At 41.3% G+C, this 19,084-nt stretch overlaps 1 protein-coding gene across 2 annotated transcripts in view; it reads right to left on the minus strand.

Moving 5' to 3' along the window:
- ACP2 (acid phosphatase 2, lysosomal) overlaps window positions 1-19,084 on the minus strand; it is a 34,457-nt gene that overhangs the window by 4,035 nt on the left and 11,338 nt on the right. For both annotated transcript variants that reach the window (XR_016314130.1, XM_089686751.1), the window contains exons 3-10: window positions 17,105-17,191; window positions 12,790-12,942; window positions 12,582-12,680; window positions 12,410-12,499; window positions 11,719-11,851; window positions 9,430-9,515; window positions 5,061-5,167; window positions 1,006-1,181 (exon numbers count right to left, since the gene is read on the minus strand). Coding sequence is in view for 1 of the 2 variants with exons in the window: in XM_089686751.1 (XP_089542877.1) it covers window positions 1,006-1,181; window positions 5,061-5,167; window positions 9,430-9,515; window positions 11,719-11,851; window positions 12,410-12,499; window positions 12,582-12,680; window positions 12,790-12,942; window positions 17,105-17,191 (931 nt within the window). In the remaining variant the exon portion in view is untranslated. The remainder of the gene's footprint in view (window positions 1-1,005; window positions 1,182-5,060; window positions 5,168-9,429; window positions 9,516-11,718; window positions 11,852-12,409; window positions 12,500-12,581; window positions 12,681-12,789; window positions 12,943-17,104; window positions 17,192-19,084) is intronic.

The following is a 19,084-nucleotide window of genomic DNA, read 5'->3' on the forward strand; positions in this document are numbered from 1 at the left end:
TCATTTGATCACTGACAGGCCAATCAGTTATCACATGATCAGGACGTCACACAGAGGTCCTGTACAGCGATCGGTGTTCCTCTGTGTCTGGAAGACACAGCGGGCATCGGATTGTGGTGCCACGCACTCCTAGGGAGTGCGCACAGGCTGTATATGCAGGCTCCGTTTATGAACGGCAACCCGCTCCTGCACTGCTCCCATCCGGTCGTTTATGTACATGGGCCGGACGGGAAGTGGTTAAGCGGCACAAATCGACTTTGAGCCAAAAAAAGTCTAAGAAAGTTAGAAAACTTCTGCCGAACAAAACGATAAACTGAAAGATTAAGGTTTTTCTTGCCCTTAAAAATGTGTTTGTGCTTTGAATATGTAACAAAACAAGTGATTTATTGTTCGAAAAATCAGTCATTACATGATGGGAATATCGCTTGCTCTCACAACCAAGTTTTTTTTTTTTTTAAAACACATTGAAATGATTTTTTGACTAGTGTATGGCTAGCATAAGACTGGAAATAGAAATGGCCAGCACTAAGAGCCAGTCAGGCTCTCCAACAGTGCATACTGTATGTGTACAGACTGACAGCAGGAAAAAGCATAGTGATGGGCTAATCAACAGATGCCTCTCCATCTCCCAATCTCACTCTGGGGGAGGAAAGTGCTCAAGCTAAGCGTATAGGAAAAAAGAAGGGGGTAGCCACCTAACATGACACGTAGATATGTGTCATATAAATATCTCCGTCTCACTAATAATTAGTGTGGATTTATAAACCCAAAAACTCTACATAAAACATAGCAGGATGACAAGTTCTTTGCCACCCCTCTATACCTTCAATTTGTGAACACTAGCATGCTAAATAAATAAAGACAAAAGTATCTAATCTCAGTTCACAAAGCTGAACACACCAGGATAAGTGTCCTTATTTTTGTATTAAAGCTTTGTAAATTGAGCTTTTTTTGCCTTTTATTGAGCGGTCAAGCCGTGTATTCTTAGTTTGTGGTGTCACTCACCCGTGTCTTTGGTTGAGCTAGAGAGCTGACATTCTTTCTCCCAGTCCTTCGTGATCACCGCCTGTAACAAATCGTGGAACTTGTCTAGGGGGCAGCTGTGTACACAGCCTGGGAGCGTTAATGGGTAAGGTGGGTGGTGGCTGTCATTTCTGAAGTACATCTCCACCGTAAAGTTCCTGTGATGTAAAACGGCAAGATACAGAAAGAAAAACAAAAAAATTACAGAAAGAATGACAGAAGTGGAACCAAGACAGACGAAATAATGCAACATATGACAAAGTAAACTTCAAAGTTGCCACTCCGATCTCAAAAATTCTAGTTGCTAGGCGGTCATGCTGAACCTCTGATTTCAAAACCAAGCCGCTGAGTAAGACTAAATACATTGGTAATGGTGTCAAACTTTATTCTGACCTCTGTGCTCAGCACGCTCGTTCCAGGTGTCAGCTACTAAGTATTGTCAAGAAACAAAAATGCCATTATGAAGCCAAAAGGCCCAGTATAACAACTAGTCAATTACTATAATCAGGAGGAGATCAGCAGTGGTAGTGACTACTAGCATGGTAGATTTACAATAAGAACCAATCATCTTCCAGCAGTCACCATTCAGGAAGCAGGTTAACCTCTTGTCAATTACATTAAGTCAATGCTCTGTGTAATTGGGAAACTATGTAGCAATGAGGTTTAATGTTGATAAATGTAAGGTTTCTGCACTTGGGGGCTAAGAATATGCATGCATCATACATACTGGGGGGGGTACAACTGGGGGAATCAATGAAGGATCTTGGGGTTCTGGTAGATCACAGGCTTAATAATGGCATGCAATGCCAAGCTGAGGTTTCTAAAGTGAGCAAAATCCTCTCTTGTATTAGAAGAGGTATAGACTCCAGAGAGAGAGATATCATATTACACCGGTACAAATCATTAGTAAGACCTCATCTGGAATATGCAGTTCAGTTTTGGGCACCAATTCACAAAAAGAACATTGGGGAACTGGAGAAAGTACAGAGAAGGGCAACCAAACTTATAAGAGGCATGGAGGAGATCAGCTATGAGGAAAGATTAGAGGAACTGAATGTATTCTCTCTTGAGAAGAGGAGATTAAGGGGGATATGATCTCCACGTATAATACATAAGGGGGATATGATCACCATGTATAATACAGAAGGGGGAGATATGATCTCCATGTATAATACATAAGGGGGGATATGATCACCATGTATAATACATAAGGGAGGATATGATCTCCATGTATAATACATAAGGGGGGATATGATCTCCATGTATAATACATAAGGGGGGGATATGATCACCATGTATAATACATAAGGGGGGATATGATCTCCATGTATAATACATAAGGGGGGGATATGATCTCCATGTATAATACATAAGGGGGATATGATCACCATGTATAATAAATAAGGGGGAGATATGATCTCCATGTATAATACATAAGGGGGGATATGATCTCCATGTATAATACATAAGGGGGGATATGATCTCCATGTATAAATACATCAGTGGTTCATATAGTGAACTCGGTGTAGAGCTATTCACCCTGAGGTCATCACAGAGGACAAGGGGGCACTCTTTACATCTGGAGGAAAAGAAATTTAATCTCCAAACACGGAAAGGTTTCTTCACAGTAAGAGCTGTGAAAATGTGGAATAGACTCCCTCAAGAGTTGGTCCTGGCCAGCTCAGTGGATTGCTTTAAAAAAGTCCTGGATTCTTTCTTGGATACACAGAATATAACTGGATACTAACATTTATAGGTAAAGTTGATCCAGGGAATATCCGATCGCCTCTCGGGGGATCAGGAAGGAACTTTATTTCCCTACAGGAGCAAATTGGATCTGCTTTGCGTTTTTTTTACCTTCCTCTGGATCAACTGCAGGTATAATATAACTTTTTTTTTTGATGGTTGAACTGGATGGACTTTTGTCTTTTTTCAGCCAGACTATGTAACTATGTAATACATTGAGGCTTGTTTGAAGGTGAAAATTCTGATGAGGATGTGGGTAAAGAACTACCTCTAGTTGGGAAAGGTAAAATGCACAGAACTTCAAAAGAACCTGTGAGATGGCTGAAACAGTGCTTGCCCTGGGAAAAAGCATACTTATTCAGCATCACACACAGCGACATGCCTGCCCTGCACTGGATGGGTACCTTAGCTATGTCAGCAAGCAGCTGTCCTGACCATAGCCTCATACACACAGTGGCCAGCACTGGTTAGTGGTTAGCACTTCTACCTAGCAGCACTAGGGTCATTGGTTCGAATCCCTATCACAGCACTACCTGGGTGGATGTTGCATTTTTCCCTGTGCATGCGTGGGTTTCCTCCCACACTCCAAAGACATGCTGGTAGGTTAATTGGCTCCTGTCTAAATTGGCCCTAGTATGTGTATGTATGAATGTGAGTTAGGGACCTTAGATTGTACACCCCTTGAGGGTTAGGGAGTGATGTGAATGTACAATATATATGTAAAGCCCTGCATAAATTGATGGCACTATGCAAGTACCTGTAATAAATAATCAAATAAAATATGCTTTAGGCTTTTGGACAAGCACAAATCTATGTTGGCAGTTTGGAATCTGTAGACATGGAAGAAGTTACAGCCTTCAAAGTGGAAGATACAAGACAGTAAAAATAGGGCGAGCACATTAACCTGAGGGTGGGAGGATCAGGGTATTAAAATAAAAAGGGACAAACTGGGGTTCCCTCCATCAGCAGATCTAGGGGGTTACTAAACTAGTACCCTCAAGAGAGGTAACTGCAAGAGAGGTGAGTCAGGACAATGTTGAACTGAATCTAATAAGTATCACATCTATGACCTATGGGGGTTTATTTACTAAAGCTGGAGAGAGCAAAATCTGGCTCACTACTGCATAATAACCATCAGCCTCTAACCCAGTGGTACTCAACCTTCCTAATGCTGTGACCCTTTAATACAGTTCCTCATGTTGTGGTGACCCCCAACCATAAAATTATTTACCCAGTAATTATAAGTCATGAGTGTCGTTTTACCTCCAATACTGCTGCTTTAACAGAGTAGCCGCATTCTACACAGTAGCTGCTCTTTACACGTGTGTGACTGGTCCAGATAAGTACATTATGGCGCCATCCCTGTCACATACACCTGTATTTGTATGGGGTGTATGTGATGGGGTTGGCGCAATGATGTCATCACACCGGGTACTCGTATGTGGGTGTATCTGCATGAGGGTGGACCCGCCTGGAGACGGATAGAGAAGCTGTGTCTCGGTTCCTAAGACCATCAGAAATATGTGTTTTCCGATGGTCTTAGGTGACCCCTGTGAAAGGGTCGTTCGACCCCCAAAGGGATCGCCACCCACAGGTTGAGAACCGCTGCTCTAACCTCAGCTTGTTCAGTTAGGCTGGAAGCTGACTGGTGTCCAATATCCACCACCTATGACAATGTATAACAGCCAAACTACTTACTACTTAAACTGTCACTAAACTCCCCTCCGTCTAAATAAAAAATATCCTGAACATCACCACTATTTGAATCCGCAAATCATGTTTACAAAGGTTTTACATCCTCACTGTGTTCTCCCCGGCGCTATTCACGAAGAATGTTTACCCTCAACGGGTTTTGACTAGCAGTGCGCAAACATTGTGGTAACATGCTCTCCTCCTACAAATCCCAGGCATCATTGTGTGGGCATTCCCAATTTCCAGTAATTCATGCTGGAATCTTCTGATCACTCCAGAAACCCATGGGCAATGCAGTACGGGTGGCAATTTTATAAGTGGGAGATTTTTTTGTGGTTTTAAGTGACGATGCTGGCTGTCATGTACTACTGTAGTCCATCGTGGGAGGAAGGTGGCTACGTTCCCACATACAGTGACACCATGAAGGTTGAACGTAGCGAACCTCATAATGGAAGTTTCAGCACAGCATTTTCTGGATGTGCTGACTGATACTATTACAATGTGGAAAGATGACATCAGATGAAGGTACTGAATAGTTTTTTTGTACTTGGTTTAGTGACACAACACACACAAAGGATAAAAAACACTTGTGTTTATACCCAGAGTTCTCTTCATACAGCTCGAATATATGGCACGATGCATATGGAGCCTGTTTCCCATTGTAGACATCCAGAGCCATCTGTAAAGCACCCAGTGTGGTGTCATGCTAAAACAGAAAAGGGAAGTAGAAAATTAAGCATATTTATAGACACTTTTTTTTTCTTCCATTGTGTTTCTCTGGTATGGAGTTGAAAAGATCCCTTTACCAAAAACAGATTTCCATTTAGGACAGATATCAGCATACTGGTTTGCCTGGCAGTAAGAAAGAGCTACAAAGTCAGGGTTCCTAGGTCAGCACCTATCTGCAGGCATAACAAATGAGTATAAAATTTAATGCCAGGCAATAACCACTTGCCTTCCGCCCTATAGCAGAAATACAGCTACAGGGCGAAAATCACAAATACACACACGTGATTTTACAGTTCTGGATAGGGGGCACGCTAGCCACACGCATGCCCTACCCTAGCCGCCATTCATGGCCTTGGCTGTCAATCACAGTCCCAGCCGGTGATTACTCGCCAGCACCCAGTGATGGTCGAGCAATACTGATTGTGGGAGAGAACTGTATGTAAACAATACCTTTCTCTCCACTGCCAGCTCCTGCACACTGCTTTGCATGGCTGTGCATAGCAGAGCCATACAAACCAGTGTGCTTACAGTGAAGCACACACACAGCACATAATGTGAAACAGCACACAGTTAACCCTTTGATCTCCCCAAATGTTAACCTCTTCCTGCCCATTGCCATTAGTAGTGTCAGTGCTTTTTATTAGTACTGATCACTGTATTGGTGTCACTGGGGATGTCAGTGACACCAAGACAGTTCCACTACAGTTCCGCCGCAGTCCCACTATAAATCACTGATAGCCATTACTAGTAAAAAAAAAAAAAAAATTCCAGTGTATATATAAACACACCGCCATTTGTAAACGCTATAACAACGTTCATGTAAACCAGTTTTTTTTTAAGCAAAGACATGTAGCAGAATACATTTTGGCCTAAATTTGACAAAAATTTAAAGTTAAAAAATTTTTTACTGGACATGTTTAATAGCAAAAAGTCAAAAAGTTTTTTTTTGTCAAAATTGTCGGTATTTTTTTTTTTTTTACAGTGCAAAAAATAAAACCGCCGAGGCGATCAAATTACACCGAAAGCTCTATTTGTGGTAAAAAAAACAAAAAAACAAACAAAAAAAAAACAAACGTACATTTCATTTGTGTGCAGTGTTGCATGACCGCACAATTGTCAGTTAAAGTAATGCAGTGCCGTACTGCAAAACAGGAAAGGGGGGGGGGGGTAAATCCTCTGGTGGTTAAGGTCTATAGTCTAAAGTCATTGAGAATATTCACTCAATAAACCAGTTTTTTTTTTTGGATAGATTATGGAAAAGTTAAACCACCTGTCAGGTTTCTCTTTTTGCTGTGTCCCACTGGGGATATATCCTTTCCCCTGGGTCCTAGAAACAACAGGATTTGAGAAGAAACCTCAAAGTGAGGGGAAATCCTTTTTAGACAGTTATCCCCATATGAGGACTCTCCCCATAGGAGGATTTACTCTCTAAACCGCTTCCATAACATCTAGGATTTTTCCCTTTCTGTCCTAGTGACAATGGTCAAAAGATCTTCTAAACCCGAGAACAAAAAAGTAATCCATTGTTGAATACAATTCCTTAGATACTGTGGATGCATTAGTTTGCCTTTCCAGGCTATATTTTCTATTATTTTCACCTAGTAATCCCACGGTAAACCCCTCTGTTGGGGCAACACTCACTCACTGTACTTTCTCTAAGGCAGAGCAGCTATATCTATGCTGACGCAAAAAGAAAATTAATGCTGCCAAAACATCTTAGGGCTGGTAAGCTGCAGCTTTTTTTTTTTCAATTCAGATATGCTGTAAACACATTAGTTGCAAAATATAAAAAAAATATGAGATTAATGTTGATTTGGGTGTGGCTGAATTACTGGGGGGGGGGGGGGTATGCAAGAAACAAAACACGTACAAAGTCGTATACAAAAAAAATAAATATATAATCTATATATATATATATATATTTAGTCAGCCACCAACTGTGCAAGTTCTCCCACTTAAAAAGATGAGAGGCCTGTAATTGGCATCATAAGTAGACCTCAACTATGAGAGACAAAATGAGAAAAAAAATCCAGACAATCACATTGGCTGATTTGGAAAGAATTTGCAAATTATGGTGGAAAATAAGTATTTGGTCAATATGAAAAGTTCATGTCAATACTTTGTTATATATCCTTTGTTGGCAATGACAGAGGTCAAACGTTTCCTGTAAGTCTTCACAAGGTTGACACACACTGTTGCTGGTATGTTGGCCCATCCTCCATGCAGATCTCCTCTAGAGCAGTGATGTTTTGGGGCTGTCGCTGGGCAACACGGACTTTCAACTCCCTCCAAAGGTTTTCTATGGGGTTGAGATCTGGAGACTGGCTAGGCCACTCCATGACCTTGAAATGCTTCTTACGAAGCCACTCCTTCGTTACCCGGGCGGTATGTTTGGGATCATTGTCATGTTGGAAGACCCAGCCATGTTTCATCTTCAATGCCCTTGCTGATGGAAGGAGGTTTGCACTCAAAATCTCACGATACATGGCCCCATTCATCCTGTCCTGTACATGGATCAGTCGTCCTGGTCCCTTTGCGGAGAAAAAGCCCCCAAGCATAATGTTGCCACCCCCATGCTTCACAGTAGGTATGGTTTTCTTTGGATGCAACTCAGCATTCTCTCTCCTCCAAACACGACGAGTTGCGTTTCTACCAAACAGTTCTATTTTGGTTTCATCTGACCATATGACATTCTCCCAATCCTCTTCTGGATCATCCAAATGCTCTGTAGCAAACTTCAGACGGGCCCGGACATGTACTGGCTTAAGCAGGGGGACATGTCTGGCACTGCAGGATCTGAGTCCCTGGCGGCGTAGTGTGTTACTGATGGTAGCCTTTGTTACGTTTGGTCCCAGCTCTCTGCAGGTCATTCACTAGGTCCCCCCGTGTGGTCCTGGGATTTTTGCTCACCGTTCTTGTGATCATTTTGACCCCATGTGGTGAGATCTTGCGTGGAGCCCCAGATCGAGGGAGATTATCAGTGGTCTTGTATGTCTTCCATTTTCTAATTATTGCTCCCACAGTTGATTTGTTCACCCCAAGCTGCTTGCCTATTGCAGATTCAGTCTTCCCAGCCTGGTGCAGGTCTACAATTTTGTTTCTGGTGTCCTTCGACAGCTCTTTGGTCTTCACCACAGTGGAGTTTGGAGTGTGACTGTTTGAGGTTGTGGACAGGTGTCTTTTATACTGATAACAAGTTTAAACAGGTGCCATTGATACAGGTAATGAGTGCAGGACAGAGGAGCCTCTTAAAGAAGAAGGTACAGGTCTGTGAGAGCCAGAAATCTTGCTTGTTTGTAGGTGACCAAATACTTATTTTCCACCATAATTTGCAAATAAATTCTTTCCAAATCAGCCAATGTGATTGTCTGGATTTCTTTTCTCATTTTGTCTCTCATAGTTGAGGTCTACCTATGACGCCAATTACAGGCCTCTCATCTTTTTAAGTGGGAGAACTTGCACAATTGGTGGCTGACTAAATACTTTTTTGCCCATATATATATATATATATATATATATATATATATACACACACACATATATATATACATACATACATATACACACACATACATACATATATATATATATATATATATATATACACACACATACATACATACATACATACATACATACATACATACATACACACACACATACATACATACACACACACACATATATACATATACATACACAATATCACTGCTTTTAATAACCAAATGTTGCACATGAAGGACCTACTGAGATGAATATGTGTAGGGCCACCCTACGAGGATCACAACATGAATAGTGACCCAGGTACTCCAGCAGACAAACATCCCCCGTGTCCCCATTTTCTTTGTACTATACATGTGTGAATATATTGTATACTATAACACAATACTACTTCCATACTTTGCACAGTACATGGCGTTTACTTTGATTTATGTGTTCTGTTCTCTCTATAGAATAAAAGGTTAGTAAAACTTTATTAGGGGGAAAAAAGAAAAAGAGTTTCATATTCAATTTCATAAACATTACCATAGAGAACTAGCAGGTTGAGTGAAAAGTATTCTAGTCTTTTCAAAGAGCTATATGTATGAACAAGTGATAAAAGTACTGTATTAAAAGTGAAGCAGAATGTAAATTTATAGTTACAAGAAACATGCACAGTAAAACAAAAAAAAAGAAAAAAAAAAAAAAAAAAAAAAAAAAAAAAAAAAAGGTACCATCCATTGCCATTATAAAACTTACAGAGGAGTATGCAATGAGCTTAAGGCCACCAGTGGAATTGTGTGCGGCTGCCGTTATATTTTTCAGGATTTGTGCCACCAGGACTCCTAAAAAGAAAAAAAAAAAAGAAAAACACAAAATTACAGGCTCAGTGAGCTATGAGGAATGACTTCCCTTAAAGCCACCTCCAGGGTGGTGGAGGTTAATAGCACGGAGAGAGCCGAGACAGGCACGTCATAAAATTGCCTGGCTATGCCCGTCCTTTCTGCCCAGCTCCTCCATTCACAGAAGTTGTACACGGGGTGTTACCTTAAAACTAGTTGTCTGACCTCACGTATTGCCATTGCCCTAGGAGCTCCCAGAGAAGCTGCAGATGCCAAGCTTTGAAAGCCACACAACAGGTCTAGCGAGCCTAGCCAGATCACAGCAGCTGCCTCCTTAAGCCTTCCTGTGCAGCAGGCTACCTTTGGCTGGTATTACATTGTTGCTCTGGTAATGTCATCTGTGATGGAAATGAGCTTCTCCAGTGTGAGTGTGCCATTGTTTTTATTCCAATAAATGTATTCACCTTTATAATCTGTAATCCTGCGCCCTCTATTCTGTATAAGCTCATGTGGTCTGTTCTACTTCCCAAAGTGATTCCCCTAAATCTATCCAGTTGGGGAATCCTAACAGTCATTAAAAAGGAGTGGGGATAATGAGCACCTTAGTCGGGTACCTCTGTGCAGCTGCAATGAGGGGGATAGCAAACCATTTAAATATATTGGAGTGTGGATGGGCATACATAACAGTGACCCACATGCAAAATCTAGGGCCAAAGCCAAAGTGAGGCAAGCTTGAAGAAAAGGTCCTTCTATGGAATCTAAGTGGGGGGTGGAGGGAGCATAAGCAAGTAAAACAGCTTTAATGGTCAAAGATAAATACACTCACAGATGAAAACAAGCATGATGGATCCAGATGGATCTCCAATATACACAAAAGTCAGTTTTTCTTGTCTGCAGATCAATTGCACTCGTGAGATAGATTACATAGCTCAGAGCACATTACTGAAACAAATTTATAGATATATGCTACCCCAAATCCCTCGATGATTCTCATTGTTTCTATCTTACAAATAATTACCCCATTGACAATAATGACAAACATTTTTCCATTTTTAGTACATGACCAGATTCACTACAGCATTTCATTCACAGTTAAAAAAAAAAAAAAAAAAAAAAAAGGAACACATTCAAAAAAACATTAGTCATTTCTTCCCGGGGACACCCATTTGAAGACCTCTCTTACATCCAAACCCACAGTCTCGTAATGTCAAAAGCTTAGCAGCCCCTAGCCAATACAAGTCCAACAGATCAATAAAAATCCTACAGTATACTTTTGCGCAATAAAAAGGCATGTAGCAGTGCCACAAAGCTGCATGCCTGATGTGCAAGTATGTTCGGAACATAGAAGGATTTCACTGTAATCCATATTGCACTTAGTGTAGTCTGGTTTCAGGCCTTAACATTTTTATGTATTATTATTGATGCATTTATAGTTTCATGTACCTTGTATGATTAGTTTTGCCATTTGATTTTGGCACAGTTTTCTTTGCATGGTGCTTTTTGTGCACTTTTACTTAGGATGTGTTAGTCCTTTTATGTTGAATACATTATTTATGTTCACTTGGCGACTATTGCTCACGTTGTATTTCATCACAATCTATATTGCACTTATTTTGGTCTGGGTTCAGGCCTTTACATTTTTATGTATTATTTATAGTCATTTGCTGATTATTACTCACAGTTCATATTACACCTAATTAGGTCTGGATTCTGGCCTTTATACTTATCACCTCTGTTTTGGGGTTATTTTTTCTGTCTCCCCATTCTTTGAATTATTGTGTCCTTAGTACTATTGAGATTAGCGCAACACCATTTTATGTGTTCTGTATGGATTATTACCATCTAAGGCTATCATAACCTTCGCTTCCCCCTTATTGCGCCAAATGAGTCCTCCATACCTTCTACGGAATCCAGGATCTGATTTTTATGCAGTTGTGAAACATTTACAGCACTTGTCCCTGTCTGACAGGGTTGTGAAAGAAGCAGCAGACCAAGGAGCTTATCTCTGTCACTCTGCTCACTTCTGTAATCTGTATGCTTTTTCCATTTTTTTTTGTACATACTTTTATGTACAAATGATTACAGAGCTCCATTTATTTCTGTCTCATATCTGACCGGAGTTCAGATTTCAACTGCTGCCAAAAAAAAAAACAAAACAAAACAAAACAAAAAAAACTGCCAGGTCAAAATTAATTCTAAGGCTTACCTCCCTGTAGACGAGCTTTCTTCTCCTGTTCAATAATCCCAAACAGAAACCTGAAGCCGAAATTCTTCAATTCACCAAGTCGTTTCACAACCTCTGGTGTTGCCCAGGAGGGGAGACTCAGGTTATGCTTTGCCTAGGAATGCACGGTGGTAAAAAAACCTTGAGCCTTTACAACCAACCACTTTAATAAAGCCAAGATCAATATTAAAATAGCAATGGCAGCAGAAAACTATTTTCACTGTTGTGTTTTACAAGGAAATGTATTCACTTGCAAAATGTTAAAGCTGAACTCCAGGATGAGCAAATATTGCCTACATTGTGTATTCCTACTTTATTCTCGGTGGGCTTTATGGATTTCCTCCAGATCTGTGCAGAAATACAGTGTGAAACTTTCCCTCTGTGCAGGAGTGTCTTGTAATAAAGACCGGTCATTGCTGCTCTCCTTGTGCAGGGTAAATGGTCTCAGCTCCACCCCACACCAATAGGGGTCTGTACCAGGTAGACTTACTGGCTACTTCCTACAGCTCTGCACAGGCTATGTACAACACAGTGATTAGGTCACTATTCCAATATGGTCATATCTGGGTTTCACAAAGGTGCTTGGTATAAACACATTGGACTCATATCCTCGGTGGCCTTTTTCAGCCCGGAGTTCAGCTTTAACATTAGCAAAATTATTTTGTACACTGACCTCACAAAAGAGGATGTCGGAGATTGTCCACACAGATTCCAATGAGCAGTCAGACAGTCCGGTCTCATTTGCTACCATTTGCAAGAATTCCTATTTAAAAATATATAATTTATGAGCAGTAAAATATGATTGTTTATCTGGCTTAGATAATTCCTCCACTCCATGATCTTACCAAATTGTCTCTTGTCATGTTGATATACTCTGGGGAGTGCCGTGTCTCCTCCTGCAGTTTTATATATTTTGGACATGGAAGTAATGGAAACTTCAGGAGCTAGTTAAAGAAAAAAAAAAAACACTAAAGTGAAAGTGGTTGAGTGGCGGCATCAAATACAGCTAGGCTGTACTCTGTATTGTCAAGTCCCATGTGTATCATTACTTACTCGCTCTTTAGACTCTGGAACTGTATGCACTGGGATAGGCTGCCAGGTGAGGTTCGGATGGAATACCTGGGAGCCTTCAGGTGGGTACAGACCTGCCAGGTTGGACTCAGCACTCATTAGTGTCCGATCCACATCTGTACTCCTCACATAGATCTGAATAAAGACAGTAGGGTAGATGAATAGAACCACAACATCACATTTCTGTGCTAGGAATAATAAAGAAGGCTTACTTAAACCGAACCAGACTTGTCCTAAAATGCACAACAGTGATATAGTGCTTGTGGTTCCTGCAAATACCTGTGGTAATCCTTAACACGCTTGTAAACCCTTACATTATATCAGGGGTGTAGAAAGTTTTGAAAAAACTACTTGTCCAGGGGCTAAATCAGGGTCTCAATCTACTAGTCCCTCATTACAATCTACTTGACCTAAGAAGAAAAAACAAACATTTTAACCAGGGTGGATAAAAATCAATGATTTAAAAAAACAAAAAAAAAACAAAACTGATTTTTTTGATTTAAAATTGGATTTTTTTTATTTAAATCGGATGTTTTTGGATAAAATGCTTTGAGGAAAATATATTACCATCCAAAGGTTATTCCATCATGAACTAAAGATTAGTTTTTTAATTATGTAGAATAAGGCTGTATATGTTTAATTTTTTTGGTAAATAAATTCCATGAATCAATTCGCAATGTCATGCTCTTCCAGAGGTTTCTGTAAGATTATTGGGCAGTTTCTCTGCCTACAAGATATTATCACAGATGTTGGTTTACTTTTGCAGTTCTCAAAACTGAATTTGACTCAGCGGAGATCACATGCCTCTTCTTCACAGCAAAAATGTTATAACATGAACAGAGTTAAGAAAAAGACCTTCATCCTAACTTCTACAAACCTATGAATACAGAATCAACCCCTTCAGTGCTAAGTTTCAAGAAGTTCAGTGAATAGAATAGAAACAATATTTTTCTGATTGTTTGGAGTGGAATAGATCTGCACAAGAAGAAAGTGAAACTAAGTGTGAGGAGGAAGGGGCTGACAGTCTAAGTTTCCTAAAATATATATATTTTGTTTAGCCAAATTAGTTACCAAACATGGATGTTTAAGCAAATCACATATGCTGGAATGTTATTGTTTCAGTTGAATAAATCTATTTAAATTGTTATTATTAAGGTAATGATTATTTTTCCTAAGTACAACAGAAAAGTTGTCCAAATATGAATGATTTACCTATTAAACTGGGGATAAAAAAACTAATATGAAAAGTTGTTGTTCTAAAAATCTTCATCTACTTGTATATTAAAGTTATACCAGCAAGAATTAGTCTTTATGTAGAAAACTAGGATTTAAATCAAGCCTTACTGACTAGTGATTTAAATCAAATCCACCCTGATTTTAACCAAAACTGCATTTAAATCTGAGGTGCTGTTAGTAATGTCTGGGGCTTTTAAAAGCAAAAATGGCTTTATGGCGACTTAAACCTCTAATATTGTTAACATTGCACTGTTTATCGCCTCCTCCCCTCCCTGCACTGCACCCGGGGACTAACAGGGAGGAGATAGACCTTGCAGTGTAAGGAGCACCAATTGGGTGTTTGTCAGGCCTATCTTTTATCCCTTTCGCTGCCAGAGCTGTTTTTGTGTTTTTTGCACACGTTTAAAAAATCATTTTAGGATTGAAGATTACACAAAACCCCCAAACATGATATATTTTCTGAAATCAGAGACCCTAGAGAATAAAATAGCGGTAGTTCCAATTTTTATGTTGCATGATATTATCACAAAGATCAAGGAAATGCAGAATTTCGGTAAAAAATAAACTCGTTATTGCACAAAAAGCAATAAATTATCCAATCTTTTCGTAAAATATAAAAAAATTAGGTTGCATCGAGTAAATAGATATCCAATATATTTTCTATTAGTAACACTTTCAAAGCCCCATATACAGTGGGGCAAAAAAGTATTTAGTCAGCCACCAATTGTGCAAGTTCTCCCACTTAAAAAGATGAGAGAGGCCTGTAATTGGCATCATAGGTAGACCTCAACTATGAGAGACAAAATGAGAAAAGAAATCCAGACAATCAAATTGGCTGATTTGGAAAGAATTTATTTGCAAATTATGGTGGAAAATAAGTATTTGGTCACCTACAAACAAGACAGATTTCTGGCTCTCACAGACCTGTACCTTCTTCTTTAAGAGGCTCCTCTGTCCTGCACTCATTACCTGTATCAATGGCACCTGTTTGAACTTGTTATCAGTATAAAAGACACCTGTCCACAACCTCAAACAGTCACACTCCAAACTCCACTATGGTGAAGATCAAAGAGCTGTCGAAGGACACCAGAAACAAAATTGTAGACCTGCACCAGGCTGGGAAGACTGAATCTGCAATAGGCAAGCAGCTTGGTGTGAACAAATCAACTGTGGGAGCAATAATTAGAAAATGGAAGACCTACAAGACCACTGATAATCTACCTCGATCTGGGGCTCCATGCAAGGTCTCACCCCGTGGGATCAAAATGATCACAAGAACGGTGAGCAAAAATCCCAGGACCACACGGGGGACCTAGTGAATGACCTGCAGAGAGCTGGGACCAACATACCAAAGGCTACCATCAGTAACACACTACGCTGCCAGGGACTCAGATCCTGCAGTGCCAGACGTGTCCCCCTGCTTAAGCCAGTACATGTCCGGGCCCGTCTGAAGTTTGCTAGAGAGCATTTGGATGATCCAGAAGAGGATTGGGAGAATGTCATATGGTCAGATGAAACCAAAATAGAACTGTTTGGTAGAAACACAACTCGTCGTGTTTGGAGGAGAGAGAATGCTGAGGTGCATCCAAAGAACACCATACCTACTGTGAAGCATGGGGGTGGCAACATCATGCTTTGTGGCTGTTTCTCCGCAAAAGGGACCAGGACGACTGATCCGTGTACAGGACAGAATGAATGGGGCCATGTATCGTGAGATTTTGAGTGCAAACCTCCTTCCATCAGCAAGGGCATTGAAGATGAAATGTGGCTGGGTCTTCCAACATGACAATGATCCCAAACATACCGCCCGGGCAACAAAGGAGTGGCTTCGTAAGAAGCATTTCAAGGTCCTGGCGTGGCCTAACCAGTCACAAGATCTCAACCCCATAGAAAACCTTTGGAGGGAGTTGAAAGTCTGTGTTGCCCAACGACAGCCCCAAAACATCACTACTCTAGAGGAGATCTTCATGGAGGAATGGGCCAACATACCAGCAACAGTGTGTGCCAATCTTGTGAAGACCAACATGAAACATTTGACCTCTGTCATTGCCAACAAAGGATATATAACAAAGTATTGAGATGAACTTTTGATATTGACCAAATACTTATTTTCCACCATAATTTGCAAATAAATTCTTTCCAAATCAGCCAATGTGATTGTCTGGATTTTTTTTCTCATTTTGTCTCTCATAGTTGAGGTCTACCTATGATGCCAATTACAGGCCTCTCTCATCTTTTTAAGTGGGAGAACTTGCACAATTGGTGGCTGACTAAATACTTTTTTGCCCCACTGTAGGTAATCAGTTTAGCGTTACGTAAAAGTCTGGTGCTAGAATATTCTCATTCTGGCGTGCGCAGCGATAAGTAATGTGTATCGCAATAGTCTTTTTCATGCATAGGCGCCCCAGTGTGTGCTTTTACATTTGTACATATGTGGGGGTGGAGGGGCCTTGACATTTTTAGTTCCATCACATAGGGGACAAAAAGTCCCCTATGTGATGATTTTCTGGTGACAGGTTCTCATTGTACTACACTGAATGTAATGCAGTGGATGTCACACTGCATTACATTCTTTCCCGGCCTCAATATCTGCTAATGGGGACAGAAGGGCTAAAGGCAGAAAAAAAAAAAAAAAAACCTACCTGCCCGGAACAATATGTCCCAGGCATCAGGCGATCTGAATCGAACATTTCTGATATACCTAGTGAAGTGACTGGCCTCATGTGATGCACAGATGAAAAAACCCTCCTACATAAGCTGTACCCGTTTATCTGCAGTTTTCGCTTCTCTACATCTGTTCAAAGTGCTGAACTTATAAAGCTCGTCAGCGTTCAGAGGGGGGAAGGGGGGGGGGTGTGAAGAGGTGAAATTACACACTGCAAAGCTCAGTGCAGAGAGCTCTGAGAGCTGATTGGAGGGAAGAGACGCACCCTCCTCTACGCATCTCACAGGAACAGAGCTGAGGTTGTCTTATCTACTTGAAAGTTTTTCAGATATATAATAAAAGTTATAGTATGTGGTCATTGTAAATATATTATTGTCCTTTCGGGAGATTTCTTACCTCATGTCGGTTGTACGATTCATTAAGGAATCCTTTGTATCGCTCTCGTAGTGCCTGTCCCAATTCCCAGTGCTGCTGCATCCCAATCTGAAAGCAGAGTGCAAAAACTGTGCGCATCAGACTGGCCATCACACAGTAACAAATCGTTGATAAAAGTATATGCTTGGCAACCATACCTGTGAAACGATTTAACACATTGCAAAAGCCCAACTCTAGGTGGGCAGTCTCCTGCTTAGAGCACAAAGTACAGTACTGTTTAAGTAGATCTACAGCCATTTTTTTTTATTTTAGATAGAGTAGGGGAGGGTTAAAACCCGTCGTTTTTTTTTCTTTGCCATCTGTGTCTAATTAGAGAGATTTTTCCTTCATTTCCTGTCCTGCAGAGTCAACAGAACGTGGGGGATACTATTCCAACGTGAGGGTAATCCCCTTTTAGGTAGCTGTCACAGTAACAAGTCTTCTCATTTGAAGATTTCCCTTGTATTCCTGTTCTGGTGGTGACTTCATTCTGGATATACATTTACCTTTTATGACACTGATGATCAGGATAAATGTATCTCTCTCAAGATTATATAGACAGCAATGAAAACCTGACAATGGTTCTAACCCCTCACCACTCTAGCCAAATAAAAAAAAAAAAAAAAAAAAAAAAAGGAGGAGGAGAGGCTTTGCAGTAATGGGTGCCGGACCAGATAAGCTGAGTGACAGCTCCGTCATCAGAGGACTCTTCACATTTGGCAGATTGTAAGCTGTAGCGAGCAGAGCCTTCTGTTTCCTCTTGTACCAAATTTTATTGTAACTGATGTCTACCTTCATTTTGTAAAGTGCTGAGCAAACTGTTGGCGCTATATAAATCCTGTATAATAATAATAATAATAATAATAATAAATACTTTCGGGCATGTTTGTTGCCTGCTTCCTCTGCTGGACTTTCTGGTTCCTCCTTACAGGACACCAAAGTGATAAATGATCCGGCAGGAGGAACCACAGCGTGTTGGGGAATGCAATGTACTCAACCTTCCAGCAGAGCATATTGCAATGCTGCCGCTTCACGGCTACCTGGCCACAGAAGTTATTTGACCCTTTGGGATGCTTGAATATCTGTTGCCCTCGCCACATGCTGTAGTTGCTCTCGAGGCTTGTACATCCTGTAGTGTAGTGCATGAGCCAACGACTAGAGAAACTACAGCATGTGCTGGGGAAGCATATATTCCATGCACTCCAGTCGTCCCCTGCACCGTGTCCGCAGTCTCCGATCGCCTTCTGCACTGTCTGCAGTCTCCGGTCGTCTTCTGCACTGTCTGCAGTCTCCGGTCGTCTCATGTACTGTGTCTGCAGTCTCTGGCCGTCTCATGTACTGTGTCCGCAGTCTCTGGCCGTCTCATGTACTGTGTCCGCAGTCTCTGGCCGTCTCATGTACTGTGTCCGCAGTCTCTGGCCGTCTCATGTACTGTGTCCGCAGTCTCTGGCCGTCTCATGTACTGTGTCCGCAGTCTCTGGCCGTCTCATGTACTGTGTCCGCAGTCTCTGGCCGTCTCATGTACTGTGTCCGCAGTCTCTGGCCGTCTCCTGTACTGTGTCCGCAGTCTCTGGTCGTCTCCTGTACTGTGTCCGCAGTCTCTGGTCATCTCCTGTACTGTGTCCGCAGTCTCCGGTCATCTCCTGTAGTGTGTCCGCAGTCTCCGGTCATCTCCTGTAGTATGTCCGCAGTCTCCGGTCATCTCCTGCACTGTCTGCAGTCTCCGGTCATCTCCTGCACTGTCTGCAGTCTCCGGTCATCTCCTGCACTGTCTGCAGTCTCCGGTCATCTCCTGCACTGTCTGCAGTCTCCGGTCATCTCCTGCACTGTCTGCAGTCTCCGGTCATCTCCTGCACTGTCTGCAGTCTCCGGTCATCTCCTGCACTGTCTGCAGTCTCCGGTCATCTCCTGCACTGTCTGCAGTCTCCGGTCATCTCCTGCACTGTCTGCAGTCTCCGGTCA

Source organism: Staurois parvus, unplaced genomic scaffold (assembly GCF_062004578.1).
Source record: "Staurois parvus isolate SC_StPar_1 unplaced genomic scaffold, SC_StPar_1.0 ptg000410l, whole genome shotgun sequence".
Lineage (NCBI taxonomy): Eukaryota > Metazoa > Chordata > Amphibia > Anura > Ranidae > Staurois > Staurois parvus.